The sequence below is a fragment of the Podarcis gaigeae genome (assembly GCF_964106915.1).
Source record: "Podarcis gaigeae genome assembly, chromosome: 5".
Classification (NCBI taxonomy): Eukaryota; Metazoa; Chordata; class Lepidosauria; order Squamata; family Lacertidae; genus Podarcis; species Podarcis gaigeae.
Genome location: NC_139681.1, coordinates 99,307,515 through 99,333,590, shown reverse-complemented (window position 1 = coordinate 99,333,590; position 26,076 = coordinate 99,307,515). Strand labels below are relative to the sequence as shown.

At 47.7% G+C, this 26,076-nt stretch overlaps 1 protein-coding gene across 1 annotated transcript; it reads right to left on the bottom strand.

The window, feature by feature from the left end:
- Window positions 1-1,993: 1,993 nt before the first annotated feature.
- Window positions 1,994-25,827, bottom strand: LOC310844517 (tumor protein 63-like; the record flags this gene model as incomplete). The annotated part of the gene is made up of 4 exons (XM_083738617.1): window positions 25,458-25,827; window positions 3,057-3,188; window positions 2,504-2,636; window positions 1,994-1,999 (listed from the first exon to the last, which is right to left on the bottom strand). Exons 1-4 carry the CDS (start codon window positions 25,517-25,519, stop codon window positions 1,994-1,996), a joined length of 333 nt encoding a protein of 110 aa, XP_083594743.1. The 5' UTR covers window positions 25,520-25,827.
- Between the last annotated feature and the right edge of the window lie 249 nt (window positions 25,828-26,076).

Here is a 26,076-nt window from a genome sequence, read left to right as displayed (position 1 = left end):
TTATATATTTACCTGCCCCCATTTCCCAACCCTCCCTTGCCCTGGCAGAGAGTTTTAGGCAGAGAGAGAGAGGGAGAGGGAGAGAGAGGCCGCTGCCTCTTCTGAAGTGGCACGGCAGGGTGAGACCGGTGGCAGGTGCTGGGCGTCCGCTTAGCCTGGGGCGACGCATAAGGAAAGCAGGAGGGGGAGAAAGGGCCGAGGCGAGGGCTGCATTTCTGATTAAACGCAGCAAAACACCTCGCCTGGGGCGACAGGTTCCTCTCGCTGCCTTCCTGGGGAATTGCAAAGCAAACAGCCGACTCCTCCGCCAGGCTGGGCTGCCACCTGTCAAGCGATGTTTGACAATTTATTAAATAAATAAAAAAGAGGGGAGTGGGAGCGGGGGCAGAGAGACAAACTTTCCCCTGTTTCCAGAACAAACTGTTTGCACAGAGTCCCGGGAGGAGGAACGAGACCGTGGTGGCCGCCAAAAGCCTTTTGTGAATGAATGAGCGACTGAATGAATTGGATGGATGGGTGCAGGGGGCGTGAGCCAGAGGGCCGGGAGAGCAGCATATTTCTGCAGGGAAGACGGGGGGGGGGGGCAGAGAGCACTTAGCGGCGGGCCTTGAGTCAACAGCAGATTAGAGCCACACGCCAGAGTTGCTCTGAATCGCAAGAGCGGCATGCCTCGGAGGCAGCGGCCTGGAAGGAGCAGGCCCCACGCTCCCAGGAGGACGGCGGCAGCAGCAGGCAGCCGCCCGGGGCACAGAGCTCGGGAAGAGCACGTCTCCCAGCAGCTGAGCAAATGCTCACGAATAATAATAATAATAATAATAATAATAATATATTTATATCCCGCCCTCCCCAGCTGAAGCCGGGCTCAGAGCAGCTAACAACACTAAAATAAATCAGTTCATTATAAAATCAGTTCAAATCAAATTAATGGCAACCATTGGGCTAGAGTTCTATGAGGATCACCGAAGGAGGGGGTCAGACTGTACCTTGGCCAAAAGCCTGGTGGAACAGCTCTGTCTTGCAAGCCCTGAGGAAAGATCTCAAGTCCCGCAGGGCCCTAGGCTCTTTTGACAGAGCTTTCCACCAGATTGGGGCCATGACCGAAAAAGCCCTGGCTCTGGTTGAGGCCAGCGTAACCTCCCTGTGGCCTGGGACCTCCAAGATGTTTTTGTTTGAAGACCGTAAGGTCCTCCGTGGGACATACCAGGAGAGGTGGTCCCGTAGGTAGGAAGGTCCTAGGCCATATAGGGCTTTAAAGGTTAAAACCAGCACCTTGAACCTAATCCTGTACTCTGGTATAGCAGTGGGTGAATGTGATCCCGCAGCGAGGAGTCTCGCCACGGCATTCTGCACCCGCTGGAGTTTCTGGGTCAGTCTCAAGGGCAGCCCCACGTAGAGCGAGTTACAAAAATCCAGTCTGGAGGTGACCGTCGCGTGGATCACAGTGGCTAGGTCAGGGCGAGAGAGATAAGGGGCCAACTGCTTAGCTTGGCGGAGATGAAAAAATGCCGCCTTTGTTATAGCTGCAATCTGCGCCTCCATGGAGAGGGAGGTATCGAAGATTACACCCAAACTCTTAACGGACGGTGCTGGCACTAATTGCACCCCCGCAAGAGATGGGAGTTGCCCCCCCATCCCATATTGTCCTGACCCAGCCAAAGGACCTCTGTCTTCAAAGGATTTAACTTCAACCAAAAAGGAGAGGAAAGGAGTCGGAAGGGACCCGAGGGTCATCTAGTCCAACCCACGGCAATGCGGGGGAGGGGGAGGGGAAAGGTCTTCTCTCCTGCAAGCCTGAGCAGGACTTTGGGTTTGGGGCAACAAGACAGCTGTCCTGAGGTTGGGATAAAAAAAAAAGTGGTGGGGTCCTCCTGATTAGAACCCAAGTTCGAAAGGACGCGTGCAAGCTTCTGCAATGCACAGAACTCCCCCACAGGGTTGTTCTCGCTTTATTAAGTTTAAGAATCACTTTTTCAGCAAGGGAACTCGTTGTGACTTACAACTAAGAAACATACATGTTAAAACCAGCATGAAAGAAAACGAAGGAAGATCTAAAGAGCGATCCTATTTTTGAGAAGCACAATAAGAACATTCCTCCCATTCAAAGAGGCCGCAGATAATTAAAAGCCAAAAAATAATGCATGATCAAGTACAGCTTGCCAAAACCTTTGGCAGTGAGCAAGCATTGCACATCCACACATACGATATTTTTCATGCAGCCACCACTTTGAACCTGGTTTACCTTCTATGATAAACTGGTACTTTAAAAAAACCCAACCTTTCTTTCCACATATGCCCTGGACTACAGTTTATTTATATCCCACCTTTCATCCCAGGAGTTCAAGGCAGAGTGTGTGGTTCTCCCCCCACCCTCAATACACGGACACTCATCTTATTTTCACAACATCCCTGCGAGGCGGGTTAAGATAAGTATCCATGATTGGCCCAAGCGTCCCGGGTCGTAGCCCAACATCCTAACCGCAGCATCCTGACATTGGCTACTCACCCACATTGGGTCTCTGATCTCTGAATCCTGCATCCGAATGCAATCCATGCTGATCTCAATTTTGTTCGCGGGGCCATTTTCCGTTTCCTCCTCCAGGAAATTCAAGTCAATGGGCTGGACTGAGCAGATGGGCCTGCGGAATATGAGAGGGGTCTGAAAAGTGTTTCACTCGACATCAAAGATGGAAGCCCACACAAGGAGAGTCTGGTTGCTGGCTCAGGCCAAAGGCCCGTCTCACCCAGCGTCCTCAAACCAGAAACCGAGATGGCATCAGTAAATCCAGGACTGTCCCTGGAAAACATGGACACGTGGAAGGTCTGCTACTTGGAGATGCAAAGCAGATGTGCTCCACAACTGAGTTACGATCTGAGCAGCTTCCAGTCAGAGTAGACACTATTAGGCTAGATGGAGAAATCGACTGGCTGCCTCTGACATTTGGCATATTGAGCAACTGTTGGGTGGGACTCCAAGGCCCTTCCAATTTGACAAGTAGAACATAACACACCCCCACACCAGACAATCCCCCGTCTGATTCATCCATCTTGCTACTCACTGATGATCGAGGATATCCCAGATTTGCTGGAAAACTTCCGGACGGCCATATTCTCTCGCCTGCGAGCCTTGAGGCATGGTAGAGCGGTAATAACTCTCCGTCCAGGAGAAATGGCCTGGGGTGTCCACAAACCTACACAAAAGGTCCAAATCGTATTTGTAAACATATATATAAATATATATATAACCACCTTTTCCGCAAAGTGGATGGCGAAAGAAAAGGCAATCAGTAAAGTATTTTAAACAAAAATGATTGAATTGTCATTTAAAAGTTTTAAAATCTAAGACACAGTGGTAGGATTAAACACATGCAGGCACAAATCTAGCAGTGCAATCTTAAACATATTTGCTCAGAAGTAAGTCCATGACAAACCTAGACAGCATCTTAAAAAGCAGAGACATCACCTTGCCAACAAAGGTCCGTATAGTTAAAGCTATGGTTTTCCCAGTAGTGATGTATGGAAGTGAGAGCTGGACCATCAAGAAGGCTGATCGCCGAAGAATGGATGCTTTTGAATTCTGGTGCTGGAGGAGACTCTTGAGAGTCTCATGGACTGCAAGAAGATCAAACCTCTCCATTCTGAAGGAAATCAGCCCTGAGTGCTCACTGGAAGGACAGATCCTGAAGCTGAGGCTCCAAGACTTTGGCCACCTCGTGAGAAGAGAAGACTCCCTGGAAAAGACCCTGATGTTGGGAAAGATGGAGGGCACAAGGAGAAGGGGACAACAGAGGACGAGATGGTGGGACAGTGTTCTCGAAGCTACCAGAATGAGTTTGACCAAACTGCGGGAGGCAGTGGAAGACAGGAGTGCCTGGCGTGCTCTGGTCCAGGGGGTCACGAAGAGGCGGACACAACTAAACAACTAAACAACAACAACAACAATAAAGCTACAATCACACCATGCACTTAAAGCGCTATCATACCACTTTAAGCATCACTGCCTTCTTCCTTTTCACTTTTTGGGGGTATAATTCTTTATTAAACTTTTCTGTTTTACATTTTAGAATATTCATTTAAACAACCTTAAAATATCAATGACTTCTCTTATTCTTCTCTTTCCATCTTGCATAACATAAATCCCTGCATATTTTACATAAACTAAACAATTCAGTATTCCGTCATTGCATCCATCAAAACTCATTTACAATGTTGAATTGATCTTAATGCTGCCAATGTTTTCAAGTGTACACAATTGCCGCCCCCCATATATTCAATAAACATTTTCCCAATCCTCTTTCTGTTCTCTTAGTCTATGAGTTTGTTCTGCAATCTGCTCTTATTCCATCATTTTTACTTGCCATTGTTCTTTGGTTGGGACCTCGCTTGTTTTCCATTTGGGGGCAAACAAAACATGGGCCGTGGTAGTAGCATAGATAAATAACCTTTTTTGACACCTGGGAATTTCAAACTGAATTATCCCCAAGGAAAAGGACTCTGGTTTTTTGGGGGGTAAAAGAACTTTTAAACATTTTGTTCAATTTATTATAAATTATTTCCCAATACTCTTTTACCCTTTTACAAGTCCACCACATATCAAATATGGAGCAATGCCTTCTTACAGATTATCCTGGGAACTGTAGTTTGCTAAGGGTGCTGAGAGTTGTGAAGAACACCCCCTGTTCTTCTCTGAGGGTTGCAGTTTCCACAGTTGTTTAAAAACCAGTCCCTCTTTGCAGAGAATGAGAGGAGCTATGGTACTACCAACCTTACTTTATGCTTGTGAAACATGGACCACTTATAAACACCATCTCCAACTCCTCAAAAGATTCCATCAACGGGGTCTCTGAAAATTTCCACACATGACTTGGGAAGACAGGCGAACTAATGCCAGTGTACTGGAAGAAGCAAAGATCACCATTGTTGAAGCAAAGATTCTTCAACATCAACTTTGTTGCACTGGTCTTATTGTGCTGATGCCTGATTATCATCTTCCAAAGCAACTACTCTATTTCCAACATAAAAATGGAAAGCGTAATGCTGGTGGGTCAACAAAAACAGTTTAAAGACTGAAGGCAAATATTTAAAAATGTAGTCTAAACATCAATAATTGGGAAACACTGGCCTGCGAGTGTTCCAGCTGGAGAACAGCCTTTACAAAGGTGTCCTGGGCTTTGAAAACAAAAAAATTCCTTCCAGTAGCACCTTAAAGACCAACTAAGTTAGTTCTTGGTATGAGCTTTTGTGTGCATGCACACTTCTTCAGATGCCTCTGAAGAAGCCTCTGAAGAAGTGTGCATGCACACGAAAGCTCATACGAAGAACTAACTTAGTTGGTCTTTAAGGTGCTACTGGAAGGAATTTTTTTGTTTTGACTATGGCAGACCAACACGGCTACCTATCTGTAACTGGGCTTTGAAGACATTCGAACTCAGGACACAAGGGAGAAATGTGCTGAGAGGAAGGCATGCTTGGCAAACCCTCACTGGGATCAACTCCCACCCAGTAACCTCTGTCCCCACTGTGGAAAGATCCAGAACTGGCCTCCACAGTCACTTACGGACTCACTTTTAAAACCGTGTTCATGGAAGACAATATTACTCAGCTACGAGGGATCACCAAAGAAGATAAATGAAATCAATCCATCAATTTCATTCTCCCCCTGGCCGCTGACTAGCACTGAAGCCCACACAACTTAAGCAAGCAAGCAAATGTCATTCTGGGAATTGCATTGAGATCCAATGACCTCTAGCAGGATTGGGGTGCTGGAGCCTGCAGGGAGGCCCTGACCTGTTGATGAACCGAAGAGAGGTTGCAAAGGGGGTGGCTTAAATCGCATAGGGCCCTCCTTATTTCTGCACGGTGCCGGGAATTGCATGCCCTCCCCTTACTCTGGGCCCGTTAGCCTATTTGCGAAATTTGAGAGGCTCCTGCAAAACAGGATGCAGCTAAAGGCTGTCGGGGAACTGAGAGAAAAGAGACGCACTTCGTTGTTGGGGTGGGAAGTGGTGATTAAACAGGTTTATTAGTAGGAGAGAGAAGCCTGTTGCCCGTGCAGAATGAGCATTGTTTTAACTATGGAAAGGCGGCATACAGATTACCAGATTGCTCTATAAGACTCACTTTTTCCCTCCTAAAAAGCAAGGGGAAATGTGTGTGCGTCTTATGGAGCGAATGCAGGCTGCGCAGCTATCCCAGAAACCAGAACAGCAAGAGGGATTGCTGCTTTCACTGCACAGTGATCCCTCTTGCTGTTCTGGCTTCTGAAATTCAGATTTTTCTTGTTTTCCTCCTCCAAAAACTAGGTGCGTCTTGTGGTCTGGTGCGTCTTATAGAGCGAAAACTATGGTAAATGATGATGATGGTGATGCTCATTTATCAGCTGCCATTGCAGCCGTAGACGGCATTGCAGAGATGCTGTGCTGTGATGCTAGCCAGAGATGCTAGCCATGTTCAAATATATAAAAGGATGTCACATAGAGAAGGGAGAAAGGTTGTTTTCTGCTGCTCCAGAGAAGCGGACACGGAGCAATGGATCCAAACTACAAGAAAGAAGATTCCACCTAAACATTAGGAAGAACTTCCTGACAGTAAGAGCTGTTTGACAGTGGAATTTGCTGCCAAGGAGTGTGGTGGAGTCTCCTTCTTTGGAGGTCTTTAAGCAGAGGCTTGACAACCATATGTCAGGAGTGCTCTGATGGTGTTTCCTGCTTGGCAGGGGGTTGGACTCGATGGCCCTTGTGGTCTCTTCCAACTCTATGATTCTATGATTCTATGAGTATCATGGGAAGAAGGCCCTTGATGGAGTTTGGAGGCATAGTTGGTTTTCTTTTTTGTGTGTATATTTTTTATTAAATTTTCTGTTTTACTTGTTAAAATATTCATTTAGTAAAGGCCCCTGACCATTACGTCCAGTCGTGACCGACTCTGGGGTTGCGGTGCTCATCTCGCTTTATTGGCCAAGGGAGCCGGCGTACAGCTTCCAGGTCATGTGGCCAGAATGACTTCCAGCTCTCACTTCCATACATCGCTACTGGGAAAACCATGGCTTTTACGATACGGACCTTTGTTGGCAAGGTGATGTCTCTGCTTTTTAAGATGGGTCTAGGTTTGTCATTTTGACTAAACTGAGGGAGGCAGTGGAAGACAGAAGTGCCCGGTGTGCTCTGGTCCATGGGGTCACAAAGAGTAGGACATGACTAAACGACTAAACAACAACAACAAGGTTTGTCATTGCTTTTCTCCCAAGAAGCAGGCGTCTTTTAATTTTGTGGCTGCTGTCACCATCTGCAGTGATCATGGAGCCCAAGCTTTATTAGTTTATGGGAAAAAACCCAAACTCTCTTTTCTTGGGGCTGCCTCTTCCTTCTCCTTCCTTCTCCAACTCTTCCCAGACAGATTCCCAGACCGACTGAGGCCACAACCATTACGATAAGTTTAAAGAGCCCTAGCAGCCCTCACAAAGTCTTGGCTCTCCCCATGCCTCCCCACCCCAAAGATTCCAGGGAACTGTAGTTGGAGAACCTGATTGCCCCCATCATTCTGCCCAGACCCTGAGGTCCAGCTCTGAGGACCTCCTTGCGGTTCCCTCCCTGAGAGAAGTGAAGCTACAAGGAACCAGACAGAGGGACTTCTCGGTGGTGGTGCCTGCCCTGTGGAATGCCCTCCCAGCAGATGTCAAGGAAATAAAGAACTATATGACATTTAGAAGACATCTGAAGGCAGCCCTGTTTAGGGAAGCTTTTAATATCTGATGTTTTATTCTGTTTTTAATTTGTTGGGAGCTGCCCAGAGTGCCTGGGGAAACGGTTTGGCAGATGATACTACTAGACTTTGCAGAGATGGCTAGACTGACTGGGAGAATCAGGAATCAGGAGGACCAAAACCTGAGCAGGTAATGGGATAAATACAGATTGTATTTGAAAGAAGACTGTAAACACTTGAAGTCTTTGGCAGGCTTTGAATAACTCTTGCGATGTTACGAGGACTTTGGACATTTTGGATGACCATAATTGGGATGAAATACAATATGCAGTTGATTAAGATATTCAAAGGACCCACGGAGGGGAGGAGGGATTTTGAATATTTTGTTGGAAGCAGCCCAGAGTGGCTGGGGAAACCCAGCCAGATGGGCGGCATATAAAAAATAAATAAATTGTTATTGTTGTTATTGTTATTGTTACTGTTACTGTTACCATGTTGGAGAATGCTGACCTAAGCTATTGGGGAATGCAGATGTGTTCATGGAAAGTCTTGCAAAGAAGGTACCATGAAGCTTGTTCAGGGTTTCTTCTTGCAGGGAGGAAGTTTTCAGGACCTCTTAGCTTTGGAGATTCCAGCTAAATATTGGGAAGAGCTTTTTCCAAGGGCAACAGCCACTCAGCAGTGGAATGCATGACCTCAAAAGGTGGTGGAATCTCCTTACCTGGAGGTTTTTATGCAGAGGTTGGATGGCCATCTGTTAGAAATGCTTTAGCTGAAATTCTTGCATTGCTGGAGGGTTAATTTTTATTTTTTATTATTACTATCCCACTTTTTCTCCAGACTGGGACTCAAGGAGGCTTTACAAATAAAGCAGAAGTAGCTAAACCATAGCAGGGAAAAATCACTAGAAAGCAATTAAACACAAATTATTTATTATTTATATTAATGAATTTGTACACCCCCCTTCATCTGTAGATCTTGGGGCAGTTCATGATATAAAAATGCAAAATAACAACCCCAAAATAGATAACAAGAAGAAAAGACATGAACCAATAAACCCCTCTCCCCTAATACTTATTAAATTAGAATTAAAACTATATATGAACTGCTGTATCTATCACTATGTGAGAACTACTAAAACATACAGCTAAATACATTAAAAAACATTATATAGAGAAGGTGTGCTGAAGGCCTACTCAATGCAACAAGAGGGTAGGAGGCGATTGCAAACGTGTTCCAAATATTAAGCACTGCAGGTACTATTATTATTATTATTAAACAGCAAACAAACCTTGTCTAAACAGCTGCTTAAAAATATGTAAAATGCCTTGCTTCCTTTTCTACCCCCCCAAAAAACCCCCAGATGCAACCATTTATAAACTGACCTCAATTTTTCCACATGTATAATGGAAATAAACTTACTAAACGGACTTTCCTATTTGCTTGCTGGGGCAATAGATTTACTGCCTTCACGTTTTGTCATCTCTTCCATTGGAGTTTATTTACATATACCGAATTCATTTAAACTGTTTGCAGACTTAGAATTTCCCGTTAGCTTCCTCGCCCAAACTCTGCTCTGGGAGGGGGGCAGCGTGTACAAAATTGGCTCCTTCCAAACATAATCGGTCACCTGACCAATTTGAATGGCAATGTCCATCAACTTGGGGGTGGGCCTGGCCCCCTCAAATATTTTATTTTGGGGTGGGGGCAAAGATCCCTCGGCCCCTAGGAGTTGGCTCCTAGGAGTTGGAAGGGATTCCAATCTGAACATATTGCCAGTTATGCAGATCTATAGGTTTATGAAATCAGAACACAACATACTAGTCTTTGTGACTGTATCATTTTATTGCAAAAGAGTTCTGTGTTGGCAGCCGTGCTGCACCAGCATGTACAAAATAACCTCTCTGCAGGGCCACAAATCCAACTCATTGTTGTAACGCTGGAAAATGTTGATCACTTCTCCTACCTGGGCAGTTATCTTTCCACAAGGGCCAATACCGATGCCGAAATCCAGCATCGCCTGAACTCTGCGAGTGCAGCTTTCTCCCAATTGAAGTGCAGAGTGTTCGAGGGCTGGGACATTCACAGGGAAACCAAAATTCTTGTTTACAAAGCTATTGTACTACCATTTTTACTGAATGCTTGTGAAACATGGACCACTTATAAATGTCATCTCCAACTCCTCAAAAGATTCCATCAACGGTGTCTCTTAAAAATTTTTCACATCACTTGGGAAGACAGGCAAACTAATATCAGTGTACTGGAAGAAGCAAAGATCACCAGTGTTGAAGCAATGATTCTCCAACATCAACTTTGTTGGACTGGTCATTGTTGGTGCCTGATTATTGTCTTCCAAAGCAACTACGCTATTCCCAACGTAAAAATGGAAAGCTTAATGCTGGTGGTCAACAAAAAGGGTTTAAAGACTGTCTCAAGGCAAATCTTAAAAAATGTAGTATAAGCACCAACAATTGGGAAACAGTGGCCTGCGAGCGCTCCAGTTGGAGAAGAGCCTTTACCAAAGGCGACATGGCCTTTGAAGACACTCAAACTCAGGACACAAGGGAGAAACCTGCTAAGAGGGAGGCACGCTTGGCAAACCCACACCACGATCAACTCTCGCCCAGAAAGCAATGTACCCACTATGGAAGGATGTGTGGTTCCAGAATTGGCCTCCACAGTCACTTACGGAGTCACTTTCAAAACTGTGTTTCTGGAAGACCATCTTACTCAGCTACGAGGGATCACCAAAGAAGAGAAGAATTGCAAAAGAGTTCTGGCAGTACGGGGTTATAGGTAGGATAGCAATAGGGCAGGACTTGAACCCAGGGCTTCAAGTTACAAAGGAGATTCTGAATCAACATCGGGAAGAACTTCTCGACAGTAAGAACCGGGCTGCCTTGGAAGGTAGTGGACTCGACTTTCTTGTAGGTTTTTAAGCAGAGGCTGGATGGCCATCTGCCCTGGATTCTTCAGCTGAGATTCCTGCATTGCAGGGGGTCGGACTGGATGACCCTCAGGCTCCCTTCCAACTCAACGATTCCATCATTCTATGGCTGTTCCTAGCACCCCAGTTAGAGGCTGCAGTCTTGGGGAGAGCGATCAAAGTCCCTGCTTGCTAGCTGCGGTTTGAGCAGCTCAGCCACAGGATTTCTGAAGCCTTCAGGGCCACCCCCCTGGGTAAAATGGTTGTCATGATTATTTATTGCATTTATCTACCTTCCTCATTCAACCCCAACAAGAACCCTACGAGGTAGGTTAGCATAGCTGTCAACTTACAGATTTGAAAATAAGGGATCAGCAGCCAAAATAAGGGATGGAGCCATGCTGCTTTTGCTGCCACTGACTGTGTTTTGCAGGGGGTTGGACTAGATGATCCTAAGGGTCTACAACTCCCACCAAAGAAGAGGGGCAGACAAAACTGATGAACGACGTCGAGATGGCAAAGCTTACAGGCAGAATTAGAAACCAGGAAGAGGACCTCTTTAATAAAGAATCGGGAAAGTTTATAATTAATTTGAAAAGCTATTGTAAAGAGTTACATACATTCATAGGATTGACAGAAAACTTGTAGTAAAAAATTGAACTATGGATGGACAAATGATTTATAAAAATAGAGTTATGAAAGGGGTGCAGAGGGGGAAATCACTACATTAAGATGCTGCACTGGTTGGAGGGGATGCTAAGCAGCACGTCGGGGCTGCCGTCGTCCTGGTGCGAGGAGTTCCATCGGCCCTTCCCCGCCCGAGAGAGAGGGAGGGAGGGAGGGAGAGAGACTCTCGCCCATGCCACCCGCGAGCCCAGCATGAGGTGGTTGTGGCGCCGTGGCAGCCCGCCTGCCCGCCCGCCGCCACCCGTCTCCTCACAATGCGCCCCTGAGGGGGAAAAGGGAGAGACGGAGACGCAGCAACTCGTGCGCGCGCTCCCTCTCACGGCGAAGGACCCCAAGCCGCTGCTTCCCTCCCGAGCCGGGCGACCATGAAACCCAGCAAATTTAAGGGACATCATCAATAAGGGACAGCAGCGGGACACAGCACTGGGATAAGGGAGTTTCCCGCCAAATAAGGGACAGTTGACAGCTATGTAGGTTAGGCTGAGAGATGACTGGCCCAAGGCCACCCAGTGAGAGCTTTGAGGCCGAGCAGGGATTCAAACCCGGTTCTCTCTCCCAGGTCTGAGTCCTAATATTCTGTCTTATCGTGTTTTTTAATATTCAGTTGGGAGCTGCCCAGAGTGGCTAGGGGAAAACAGCCAGATGGGTGGGGTATAAATAAATTATGGGTGGGGTATAAATAAATTATTATTATTAATTATTATTATTATTATTCTAACCACTGCACAGCACTGCTCCCAGTCTGAAGCTGGCCTCTTGTTCCATTGATGCTCCAGGCAGAACCAGGGTCAGGAAAGCTGCTTAGGGAGATGGTGGGTGTCCATTCGGCCACGACTGCCAGCTAAGCCCTGGACTCTGTTCCTGTATTTTTAGCCCTTGACAGGGGGTGGGGAAGGGGGGGTGAACTCACGTCAGAGCTTGAGGGTCTTGGCAGCGCCCAGTGTGCTGGAATTCCCCTCTGCCGCATTTTAACACGCGGGTGATTTGTAGACAGCAGGCAGGCTATGAAATGGAGCGCACAGCTGTGTGAAGGGAGAAGGAGGGAGGGAGGGAGAAGGAGGGAGGGAGGGAGGGGATTTTTCTGGATGGGCCAACCAGTTTCAAGCAAGGCATCCCGTCATCTGGAATTCCCCTAATTCTGCAGGGTCCCATTTATTCCCCACATACCCCTGACTCCGCCATCCTATCGCCATCTGGGACAACCGAGTCAGGGACTTAAAAGCAGGCTGGGAGCCCACCCTCCCATATCTGCCCTGGGAGGAAACAGATTTTAATTTGATTTAGTCGTTGCATTGTGCTCTCCCAACGACAAAGGGACTTGCAATAATTGCAATAATGGCATGGGACAACGACGATGTTTTCAATTTTAATATTTTCTGTTGCTAGAATCCCCAGGAAGAGAGAGCGCTCTTGTATTTGAACTCTTGGAAATCCCATGGAAGCAAAAGTTTGAAGATTCAGGACAGGTGACATGAGGGGACTGCTCAGCATGTCGGACTATGACCTGGGAGATCAGAGTTCGAATCTCCCCACTCAGCCACTGAGTGACCTTGGGGGAGGCAGTCACTCCCTCTCAGCCTAAGCTACCTCAAAGGGTTGTTGTTCTGAGGATTAAATGCAGAGGGAGAAAAGAACCTTGAGCTCTTTGGAGAGAAAGGTAGCATATAAGTGCAAAGAATAAATGTTATTGTTACTTACCCACACCCCTCAGGCCCCAAGGCAGGTTACGACCTTTAAATCACATAATTAAAATCACTTTTAAACAGCTTTCCATCACAGAGATACGGTGGGGCCGAAAAATATGCATTTCAGTTGTCAAAAGAGCTGCGTCTTCGACATCCTCCGAAAGCAGGACAATACAGTGGCCAAGACAACTCTGTCCAAAAGAGGCCCTGGTTTGAAAGTGGCAAGATCACACGCATGGGAAAATTTGCAGTGTAATCCTGTATAATTCTACTTGGAATAAAGCCCCATTGAGCTCAGTGGCGCTTACTCCCAGGGAAAGGGTGCTGATTCGCAGGCACAGTCTTGGCTTCTAAAGACCCTGGGAAAGGGCTGAAACTTGAGGGATGGAAACATCCCCCAAACCCACAAACCCTGAGTGTGATGTTACAGGGACTGTCCCTGGTAAACGGAGAATAGTTTGTGCTGGATACTGTTCTGATATCTGTTTCTGAATGCATTTGTGTGTGTGTCTAGCAGGTAGAGAAGAGTTGCTGCGGTTTGCATGGGGAATCTGCACCTTGAAGTGTGAACATTTTTATATTATAAAAAAATCTATATTTCTTTTAAATGGTGAATGGATTTTGTGTGCGCCAGGCTTTCACTTTGAGGGGATCTCTCTTTCTGACTGTGTTTAAGGCGACTCAGTTTGTCAGCAGAGTCTTGGCAGCAGAACATGAATTCTGAACTTCAAATATCAAACTTGCAAAATGGTCCCCGAAAATATCCTTGTGCAATACTTTACATTCTTCTGTCTGGTAGTTTGTAATTTTCTTTTTTTCCCCCTGGTCTGCTTTGCAACATACCCCAAGAAGTGAAGCGCATTTGCCAGGGAGAAATTCTTAAGCACCTATTTGCACTTTACAACTGCATCTCAAATACCTGGACTCTGATCTGTATTGGAGACAATATGCTGAGATTCCAATAAACTGATATCCTGCATTCATAATTTGGAGTTAAAGCAAGTGATGGCAGCTGCCCCACACTGCCTGGTACTGGTGGGAAGTGTAGTTCAGCAGCACCTGGAGGTGCCAAGATGCCAAAGACTGAGACGGGCCTTTGGTTTGATTTAGCAGGACATCTTATGCAAGGGGACATGTAACATAACTGAGTAGAGAAGAAGAGTTTGGATTTGATATCCCACTTTATCACTACCCGGAGGAGTCTCAAAGCGGCTCACAATCTCCTTTCCCTTCCTCCCCCACAGCAAACACTCTGTGAGGTGAGTGGGGCTGAGAGACTTCAAAGAAGTGTGACTGGCCCAAGGTCACCCAGTAGCTGCATGTGGAGGAGCTGGTAAGCGAACCCAGTTCCCCAGATTATGAGTCCACTGTTCTTAACCACTACACCACACTGGCACTCAGAGTATTTATTTCTCACCACACTGGCTCTCGGAGTATTTATTTCTCATCATGCTTCTAAGCCAGCCTTCAACTCAACAAATCCTGGAGCAAATATATTTGTTGTTGTTTAGTCGTTTAGTCGTGTCCGACTCTTTGTGACCCCCTGGACCAGAGCACGCCAGGCACTTCTATCTTCCACTGCCTCCCGCAGTTTGGTCAAACTCATGCTGGTAAGCTTCGAGAACACTATCCAACCATCTCGTCTTGAAGATCCTGAAGCTGAGGCTCCAAGACTTTGGCCACCTCCTGAGAAGAGAAGACTCCCTGGAAAAGACCCTGATGTTGGGAAAGATGGAGGGCACAAGGAGAAGGGGACGACAGAGGATGAGATGGTTGGATAGTGTTCTCGAAGCTACCAGCATGAGTTTGACCAAACTGCGGGAGGCAGTGGAAGACAGGAGTGCCTGGAGTGCTCTGGTCCAGGGGGTCACGGAGAATCGAACATGACTAAACGACTAAACAACAACAATGTCCTGTCCTTTATCCAGATGTAGAGATGGGTCTCTGACCCGCTTTGCAGGCATGGCGCAACGCCAAGATCAAATGCATAATAACTACCTCTTACAGGAGTCACAGACCGGACCTTTCCAATTGGCCGGGGTCAGGCCCAGGAGTCGGGACCTCGACGAAAAGCGCCGGCATCAGGCTGATCTCAAAACATTTGACAGACCCATGTCTCTATTTCTCCCCCCCCCCCGTCCCCCCTTGCAACAAATCTCAAGGTCCTGGAGGTGGTCAGCCTGGTGAGAGTACAGTGGACGCTCGGGTTGCAAACATGATCCGCAGCATCTGCAACCTGCAATCGCTGGTTGCGATTTGGTGCTTCTGCACATGTGCAAAGTGCGATTTAGTGCTTCTGCGCATGTGAGAGCATCAAAACCCAGAAGTAACCCGGTTCGGTACTTCCGGGTTTCGGTGCGTCCATAACCCAAAAACGCACAACCTGAAGACTCTGTAACCCGAGGTATGACTGTACTAAGGGTTGCAGTGCTTTGGAGAGAGCAGGTGCCGAAGTGTTGCTCTCACAGGTCAGGCAAGGCAGACATTTCCCAGATTCAGGCGCGGTGAGAGAAGCAAGAGTGACGGCCGGCCGAGGTGACATCATTCCTGGGGGGGGGGATTAAAGAGGGGACCCCCCCATCTCAGAGAGAGAGAGAGAAAGGCTGTTGCAGAAACTGACGCCTCCTGGACGAAATGACAGGGAGCTCAAATTTAGAAGGCTAGCCTCAGAGGAGTGGGATTGTGACCACGCACTCCAGGCGTGAAATCGAGGAGGCTGTTGAAAACATAATAAAAACAACCCCCAGCAGGATTCGCACTGGTGCTACGCTGTGCTTTTATCGGTGTACAAAGCCCTCGGACGCCCAAGACCAAAGGGAGGTAACTAAAGGAAGGTCACCTTGCTCCTATGGGCTCACCAGACCACTTTGACTCCAAAACCAGCTCCTTCGCAAGTGCCACATAGTTTTTGTTCTGCTCTTGCAAGAAATCAATATTTTAGTTTCACAGGTCCTGCTCTTCGGGCAGATATCTTCATTGTACTGCTTTTGATGTCTGCTAAAAGATTTCTTTCCCTTTAGGCAAGCCTACACAGGCATTTCACTATAGAATAATAGAATTATAGAAATGGAAGGGACCTGTTGCTAGCCAATTAACTGCTTTCCATGACATTAAAATTTATATACCGCCCTGTACCCACAGGTCTCAGGGAGGTTCACAAGACTGAAGATGAATATTATTATTCATCTCCAAAAAAGATTCTGATATCTCCTGATATTAATTAATATATAGACAAAATAAACCAATGATAAAGAGCATAAAGAAATACCACAGAGCAGGTTGAAAACAGCCTATGTTTGGACATTATCACAGATCAGGTTCAAACTATTACAAAAAGCATACATTTCCCCATAAATCTGTTAGGCTGATTTATATGCATTCTTTTGTAATAAATTAGCCCAGTCCTAATTAGTTTGGGCCAATTTCCCCCCATCCATTCAGATATAGTAGGAAATACACTCCAATTTTTAGCCATTATAATCTTAGCAGAAGTTGTAAGCTTGAACACTGTTTCTTGAGCTGAATTTTGCTGGATCTGAATTTTGCAGATCTGAATATTCTGATTTCTCTGTGTGTGGAAGTCCTCCCATCATTTCCAAGTGAATCCAAGGTGACCTGGACGAATTCACCCACCTTTAAGATAAACTGAAATGTCTAGATGTTTGACAGGTAGGACTCGAACCAATGGATTCAAGTTACAAGAAAGGAGATTCCGTCTAAACGTTAGGGGAAACTTTCTGATGGTAAGAGTCATTCGACAGTAGAGCAAACTCCCTCGGGTGGTGGCAGATTCTCCTTCCTTGGAGGTTTGTAAACAGAGGTTGGGTGGTTATCTGCCATCTGCCTATGCAGCCTAGGACCCACATACCTACGGGGCCGCCTCTCCTGGTATGCCCCGCGGAGAGGTCCCCAAATGACAACATTTTGGAGGTCCCGAGCCTCAAGGAGGTTAGATTGGTCTCAACTAGGGCCAGGGCCTTTTCAGTACTGGCCCCAACGTGGTGGAACGCTCTGTCCCAAGAGACCAGGGCCCTGCGGGACTTGATATCTTTCCGCAGGGCCTGCAAGACGGAGCTGTTCCGCCTGGCCTTTGGTTTGGACTCAGTCTGATCCTTATGTTTCCCTCCCCTTACGGTTTTGATCTATGGGCTACTTTTAAAATGAGGCTGCATTTTAAATTGCATTTTAACCTGTATTTTAAATTGGGGTTTTTTAAAATGTAATTTTACTGGTGTTAGCCGCCTTGAGCCCGGCTCTGGCCAGGGAGGGAGGGGTATAAATAAAATGATGATGATGATGATGATGGATGCTTTAGCTGAGATTCCTGCAATACAGGGGGTTGGGCTAGATGACTTTTGGGTGTCCCTTCCAACTCTACAATTCTACAATTCTATAACAAATGCTCAGGGCTGGCAATGGCACCCTCTGGCTTCTCCTCCTGAGCCCTCAGACCTGCTGCTGTACTGTCACAAGGACTCTTAGCATCCTGTCTCCAATGCTAAAGTAAGATTCATTTTTGGACCACCTTGTCCTTTGCCTCAGCCATCCAAGTATCCCGTGTTTCTCTCCATCCAAATATCCCTGTTTCTCTCCATCGGTAATTTGCCACCTTGCTCCAAACTCCTCCATGTGAAGCAGACCTCATCTCTTTACATATAGTCGTACCTTGGAAGTCGAACAGAATCCCTTCCAGAAGTCCATTCGACTTCCAAAAAGTTCGACTTCCGAAGCGCAGCTTCTGATTGGCTGCAAGAAGCTCCCGGAGCCAATCGGAAGACCCATCGGATGTGCGGCTTCCAAAAGAACATTCAGAAACCGGAACACTCACATCTGAGTTTACAATGTTTGGGAGCCAAAACGTTCGGGAACTAAGTTGTTCCACTTCCAAGGCACTTGGAGCCATAATTGTGGTGATCCATGGGGAAATCCCTCCTGGCAAATAGAAGGGGAAGAAATGGAGGCAGTGAGAGATTTTACTTTCTTGGGCTCCATGATCACTGCAGATGGTGACAGCAGCCACGAAATTAAAAGACGCCTGCTTCTTGGGAGAAAAACAATGACAAACCTAGACAGCATCTTAAAAAGCAGAGACATCACCCTGCCAACATAGGTTTGTATAGTTAAAGCTATGGTTTTCCCAGTAGTGATGTATGGAAGTGAGAGCTGGAGAATAAAGAAGGCTGATCACCAAAGAATTGATGCTTTTGAATTATGGTGCTGGAGGAGACTCTTGAGAGTCCCATGGACTGCAAGAAGATCAAACCTCTCCATTCTGAAGGAAATCAGCCCTGAGTGCTCACTGGAAGGACAGATCCTGAAGCTGAGGCTCCAAGACTTTGGCCACCTCGTGAGAAGAGAAGACTCCATGGAAAAGACCCTGATGTTGGGAAAGATGGAGGGCACAAGGAGAAGGGGGCGACAGAGGGCAAGATGGTTGGACAGTGTTCTCGAAGCTTCCAGCATGAGTTTGACCAAACTGCGGGAGGCAGTGGAAGACAGGAGTACCTGGTGTGCTCTGATCCAGGGGGTCACGAAGAGTCAGACACGACTAAACGACTAAACAACAACAACATGGGGAAATCTGCTGTTGTTGCTTTTTGACAAACAAACAAACAAACAAACAGAACCCGACCAAATCCTGCAGAGGCGCACAAAATGGGCACAGCAATTTCACTTTTAAGGAAGGAACCAGTAGGCTGATATGGCAGAAATCCATTTTACAGCGTTTCCCGCAAACACGAAGCACATCTGAAGAACCCGGCTATTGAGCCCTTAATTCCCATTCCCAGCTTTCTCCAAAGCAGGGACCACATGAAAGATCAGGAATATTCAGCTTGCCTCCCCCTTTAGGGCTTAGGTGGGGGTGGTTTTTTTGGAGGGGGGGAGAGAAAAGAAGACAGAGCAGTAATGGGGGAATCAGCTCCTGTGTAATCCTTTAAAAGACTCGATCCGGGCTTCTCTCAGACAGGCAGCTTAGGAGCCTATTCTCCTTCCAAATCTCCTTTAGAACATCTAAAGCCCCCTGGATGGCTCAAAGAGGAGGCAGGTGAGATCCCCGCGAGGAAGGAGGGAGGACGAACAGGGTGAGGCAGCAGAAAGAGTGGGCAATGCTCTTCCCAGTGCTGACCGCTGCAGGCTGCCTGCTGGAGCCTGGGGGATCTGTGTGTTTGATTCATTGCATCCATGCCACACCTTTCCTCCAGGGGGCTTAAGGTGGCGTACATGGCTTCTCTCCCTCCCCATTTTATCATCACAACAATCCTGTGAGGTAGGCGATGCTGAGAGTCAGAGGCCGGCCCAAATTTGCCGGATGAGGGGGGATTCAAACTCTGGCTTCGGCCCAGTATATCTGAAGGTGCGTCTCCACCCCCATCGTTCTGCCCGGACACTGAGGTCCAGCTCCGAGGGCCTTCTGGTGATTCCCTACCTGCGAGAAGCAAAGTCACAGGGAACAAAGCAGAGGGGCTTCTCGGTGGTGGCGCCCGCCTGTGGAACGCCCTCCCACCAGATGTCAAAGAGAAAAACAACTACCAGACGTTTGAAAGATATCTGAAGGCAGCCCTGTTTAGGGAAGCTTTTAATGTTTAACAGACTACTGTATTTTAATATTCTGTTGGAAGCCGCCCAGAGTGGCTGGGGGGACCCAGCCAGATGGGTGGGGTATAAATAAATTATTATTATGAGTTTGACCAAACTGCGGGAGGCCGTGGAAGACAGGAGTGCCTGGCATGCTCTGGTCCAGGGGGTCACAAAGAGGTGGACACGACTAAACGACTAAACAACAACAATCCTCAAAGTGGTGTGTTTTTATTCTTTTGTTTTTAAAGAAACCCAAACAATAAGCAGAATTACAAAAAAGAGAGTTTTTTTAAAAAAAATCTTTCTTTTTTTAAAAAATCAGTAGTCTGGGTAGGCAAAATATTTTTAGGAAGCACTGAAAAGAGTGCAGCAAAAGTGACTACCTGATGTCAATAGGCAGGGAGTTCCAAAGTTTAGGTGCTGTTGCCCTAAAATATTGATTTCTTACAAATATGGAATGGGCATTACGAGGTATCTGTAACATTGCCAGTTCTGCTGATCAATGGGGTCGAATAGGCATCGACAGGGATGGCGATTTCACAGGGATGCTGGTCACAAGTTGTTAAGAGCTATAACATACTAATAGGAAAGCCTTGAACTCAGAGCCTGCTCCCGCTTTCTGTTGCCCTGCAGCCAGGCTCGCTCACTCAAGCCACCTGCTGCCAGCGGTTCTACAGGCCTCTTCACACGACCCACTTAGCAACCAATGTGGTGGGAAGAATTATACAGGCGTTCGTGGCTGATGGTGGTTTTGTGTCGAGGACTTTTAGCACCGGGTGAAGGCGCTGGGGGCAGGGAGGGTTGGAGCAGAAAGCGCCGTGTTTTAGAGGGAACAGGTGCAACAATTTCAAAGCCGCCCTTAATCCGAGCCCCTACACCTCGGAGTTCCAGCATCGTCTGGCTGTCATTTCCGAAATGGGAGTGGCTGGTCTGCAAACAACCCTCCCCCTGTCTAATCTCGGGGGGGGGGGCAGGGGGTGTAATTGCATAGCTGGGAGCATCGAGCCTTTGATCGCAATTACAGAGCCATCGTGGACTTGGCTGTGGTTGCTTTCCGTCTCAGCGGTGGGAAAGAGACATTTCTGGCAAGGCACATAATTCCGCCTCCCGGTAACGTCACAGAATCATAGAATTGTAGCATTGGAAGGGATCCCAGGGGTCATCTAGCCCAACCCCCTGCGATGCAGGAATCGCAGCTGCCCCCCTCTCCATTTCCCATCACTGTCCAAACCCAGAGAGCCCCCTTCAGTCGGGCAGCTGCACAGCTGAGATTTCCTTACGACCAGAAGCTGGTAAGGCACTGTCTGTTGCGTGGATGATTTCAGAAGGGAAACAGACCTGCCTTCTACTCCCATCTTATCTCCTCCATGCTACCCTTTTCCTGGGCTGGATTCCACATTCCCCAAGCCTTGCCAGCTGAAGTACAAGAGGTGGTTGCAATTTCACACCGCAAGTTCCCTGCTAGATGGTGCTGGCCCTCTCCTTTTCGCACAGGCCTGCCAAACGGGGCAGCGAAGAGGAACACAGCAAAGAGAGCCGAGCAGATTAAAGAAGACCTCCATGCAAGAACAAATCCCATTAAGCTAAAGAAAAAGGGGGCTCACCTACACTTTTTTATATACATCCATTAATTCTCCATTGTCCGTATTTATCTTATCTTATTTATTTTGCATTTCGTTTCCACTTCTCTCTCCAAGGAGCTCAAGGTGGCATACGTGGTTTTCTCCCCGTCCTCATTTAACCCCCCAAACAACAACCCTGTGAGGTAGGTTCGGCTGAGAGGCAGTGAGTGGCCCAAGGTCACCCAGAGAGCTTCATGGCGGAGTGGAAGATTTGAACCCCAGTCCACCAGTCTGATACTCTAACCACTACACCACACTGGCTCTCCTCCAAATCAGTGCCTTCCCGCAATTCCCCCTCTCAGTCCATCATTTTCAGAGCAAAGGAACTCCAAAAGGGAGAAACTGTATGGGAAAAAAACCTCAGATTGAGGGAGGGGAAAGTGTGGAAACAGAGAGATTTGGAGGATAATCTCATATCGACAACAGAGATTTGGTGCAGGTACAGTGGTACCTTGGGTTACATACACTTCAGGTTACGTACGCTTCAGGTTACAGACTCGCTAACCCAGAAATAGTACCTCAGGTTAAGAACTTTTTTCAGGATGAGAACAGAAATCGTGCTCCGGCGGCGCGGCAGCAGCAGGAGGCCCCATTAGCTAAAGTGGTGCTTCAGGTTAAGAACAGTTTCAGGATAAGAAAGGACCTCCGGAACGAATTATGTACTTAACCTGAGGTACCACTGTACCTTGAATCTTCCTATCTACCTTAAACAGCATGACCACCCTACCCAGTCAAATGCTATATGTCTGTACAGCCCTGTGATTTTTGCGCCAGCGATGAAAGAGACCCAGGCACAATGATGTGTCCCAGACTGCAGTCGTAACCACACTGAGAATCACAGAATTGTAGAGTTGGTAGGGACCCCCAAAGGTCATTTAGGCTAACCCCCTGCAATGCAGGAATCACAGTTCAAGAATTCCGGACATATGACCATCTAACCTCTACTTGAAAACCTCCACTGAAAGGGAGTCCACCACCTAACCTGGCAGCGAGCCCCTCTGATTTCAGTAGGACTTATTTCTGGTTCAACATGGTTAGGATTTCAGCCTCAGTCCATTTCTTAGGCAATGCAAGAGGTCTTGAAAGGAAACCTGACTTTGCCATGGATGGGTGAAATTCCAAAAACCAGCTTTAACATCACATTTCATCTAACTGGGAAGCTCTGCTCACTAATGCCACATAGGTAAAGGTAAAGGGACCCCTGACCATTAGGTCCAGTCGTGGCCGACTCTAGGGTTGCGGCGCTCCTGTCACTTTATTGGCCGAGGGAGCCGGCGTACAGCTTCCAGGTCATGTGGCCAGCATGACTAAGCTGCTTCTGGTGAACCAGAGCAGCGCATGGAAATGCCATTTACCTTCCCACCGGAGCGGTACCTATTTATCTACTTGCACTTTGACATGCTTTCGAACCGCTAGGTTGGCAGGAGCAGAGACCGAGCAACGGGAGCTCACCCTGTCGCGGGGATTCGAACCACCGACCTTCTGATCGGCAAGTCCTAGGCTCTGTGGTTTAACCCACAGCGCCACCCATGTCCACATAAAGGTAAAGGTAAAGGTACCCCTGCCCGTACGGGCCAGTCTTGACAGACTCTGGGGTTGTGCGCCCATCTCACTCAAGAGGCCAGGGGCCAGCGCTGTCCGGAGACACTTCCGGGTCACGTGGCCAGCGTGACATCGCTGCTCTGGCGAGCCAGAGCCGCACACGGAAACGCCGTTTACCTTCCCGCTGGTAAGCGCTCCCTATTTATCTACTTGCACCCGGAGGTGCTTTCGAACTGCTAGGTTGGCAGGCGCTGGGACCGAGCAGCGGGAGCGCACCCCGCCGCAGGGATTTGAACCGCCGACCTTTCAATCGGCAAGTCCTAGGCGCTGAGGCTTTAACCCACAGCGCCACCTGCGTCCCCCCCATGTCCACATACCAAATAGCAAAAAAGAATATACACTGCGCATACTCAGAGGCACACTTTCTTTAGTAGTATTAACCCTATAGCAGAGCTCGTCTTGGCTCTGCATGGAAATTTTGTTCCCAAACCATTTCCCCCTCCCAATGTCAGACTAAAGCTTTGCAACAAGGGTAGCACAGAACAGCCCACCTCTGAGCATATGCAGAGTCCTTTTCTTCCTCATGCTTCCCAGCCTCTGCACACATTAGACTGGGGGGAATGCCTTCCGGGTCAAGACAAACATTGGAACCTGCCTTATAGTAAATCAGCTACGTATTGTCTAAATGGACTGGTAGCAGCTCTCTGAGATTTCAGGCAGGGTTGTCTTCCAGCCATGTCTTGAGATGCCATCGGAGGCTGAACCTGAGATCTTCTGCATGTAGCGCAAACACTCGATCACTGAACCACAGTCTCCGAAGATCAGATTTCCAAGCATATCAGAACCCAATAACTTCTTTTAGAAACTGAGAGCTTGACACAACCAGACATCCGTCAGAAATGCCAAGGACCAATATATAGATCCAGAAGCAGGTGGTTTCCTAGGAACTTAGACCTAGTACAAATCCAGAGCTGGATAATAGGGACTGCAATCCTAGCCACGTGCACTCAAAGGTAAAACCCACAGAATTCAACAGGGCTTCCTTCCAGGTAAGTGGGATTTCAGTCATTATAAGTATGGGCGCCTCTGAGCACATGCAAAGTGTCTTCCGTCATCCCCAGCTCACCACAACCTGGAATAACCATCACAAGATCGGGAAAAGCCAAAACCAAAGCCTATGTCTATCCAACTGTCCTCGTGTTGATGTGATTAAGCTAAAACACTGAAAGCTGAGCAAGTGATTGTTCAAGCAGCCATTAACTTCTGCAAACCCCTGGCACGAGATGTGGGGGACAGAGGTGACTAGATGGTTTGAAAATAGGATAGCGGGCAAGGTGGAGCGTGCAGACAATGGCCATTAGAGCAAAATGGTACCTAAGCAACATATCTCTGAATGCCAGATATGTGAAAAAAAGAAGAGAAGAAGGATTACCAGCATTTAGCATACTCTACTTGTGGATCACCCCTCCTTGGAAACAAAATTCTGCACAGATGATGGGAGGTGGCAGACCTACATTTGGGGGGCCCTGAAGCTCGAACTGTTATGGGGGCTCCTTCACAACCAGCAAAGAGGTCCAGGTAACCACTGTTATCTTCTTTTTTAGAAAGCCCTCCCCCCAATAGTGATTCTCTGCCCATCATTGCTTTTTCCAGTGCGTTGCCATATACTTGAGTTTTCCCTTAAAGGTAAAGGGACCCCTGACCATTAGGTCCAGTCGTGGCCGACTCTGGGGTTATGGCGCTCATCTCGCTTTATTGGCCGAGGGAGCCGGCGTACAGCTTCCGGGTTGTGTGGCCAGCATGACCAAGCCGCTTCTGGCGAACCAGAGCAGTGCACGGAAATGCCGTTTACCTTCCCGCTGGAGCGGTACCTATTTATCTACTTGCACTTTGACGTGATTTCAAACTGCTAGGTTCTGGGACTCTCCCTGGAAAACAGGGACTCTTGGAGGGTCTGCAATGTGGATAAAAGACACATTTGGGGTCCCTCTGGGATTAGGGCCCCCAAAGATTAAGCTCCATTAGTTTCATAGTAGTTTAACCCTGGGGGCTGTTCTGATGCAGCCCAGCAACCCTGAGGTTCTTAGGAACTATCCACAGCATTCAAGCATCTCGGATGTTGGGACCTGCCCTGATCATTCTGATGCACACACATTCCTTTAAATCCAAAGATTGCCTTTTTCTCCCCTGAATGAGATGCTCAGGGCGCTCTCTCTCAGTGTACGCCCATGCTGGAATGCACATGGAATTCTGGAACTATTTATTTAGCTAGGAACACACTCAGCTACACTTGCTCGCTGTATCTTCTCTGGGTCTCCTGCAGATGTCAACATACAGATTGACACAGATATAGATATTATTATTTCTTTTACTCTGCTGCCAGGACCCAAGGTCCTTTCTCGTCTTCAGTCACTCTGCGTGACACTTGTCAAGCGATCTGTCCTCCGGGCAAGCTTTTCTGCCTATCCTCCCCTCTTTATTTACTGCCAAAACAGAGGGTTGCCTCCGATGGAACAATAACTAACCGGGCGGCCAAAAATAATAATCAGCCTTGCAGAGCATGAAGCAAGTGGTATATTTCTTCGGAGACACACAGCACAGACAGGCGTGCAGGGAGCCCGGCCCAGCCAGCTGCCACCATCTGATAGCAGAAGAGATAAAAAAAAAAAATTGCACAGCAAATGCAGGCTGACAAGAAGAAGAAAGAAGGAGACTCACCGCTGGAGGTAGGCGTCAGGGCAGCATGGCAAGGTGGGATACGGGGCAGCTTCAAAAGTCATTTCCTCCCAGGATGTCCTCTCTGGGTGTCAACCAAGCCAAATAAATAAATATCTCTGGGCGTATAATAAGGTCAGCCAGCAAAGCGCGATAGGGTCAAGAGGCATTTGGAGATAGGGTTTTCCGAAGGTTTCTTTTACACTTGCAGAGGGGTGGGGCCGTCCGGGGGGCTGGCCAATGGGATCTGCCCCCCCCCCGGCATCAGCCTTGCAAAGTGTCACTCTCCCCAAACCAAGCATCTCTCTCCTCTCTCTCTCTCTCTATCTGCAAAAGTGTCTCACCCTCCCTCCCTCCCTTCTGCCTGCAGGACACAGAATTGCCACTGGCAGCCCTGAAGACCAGGATTTTGGGAAGTGGTCCAGGCCATTGCTGAACTTCTGATCTCGACGCTGGTTGGCTGTTTCCGACAGATGATATCAGGGCGTAATCCTGGAAATACGGAGCAACTGCATCTCAAATCAGTCCCCCGCAGAGGTAAGGCCGCTTTGTAGCTTTCATAGAATCATAGAATCCTAGAGTTGGAAGAGACCACAAGGGCCATCGAGTCCAACCCCCTGCC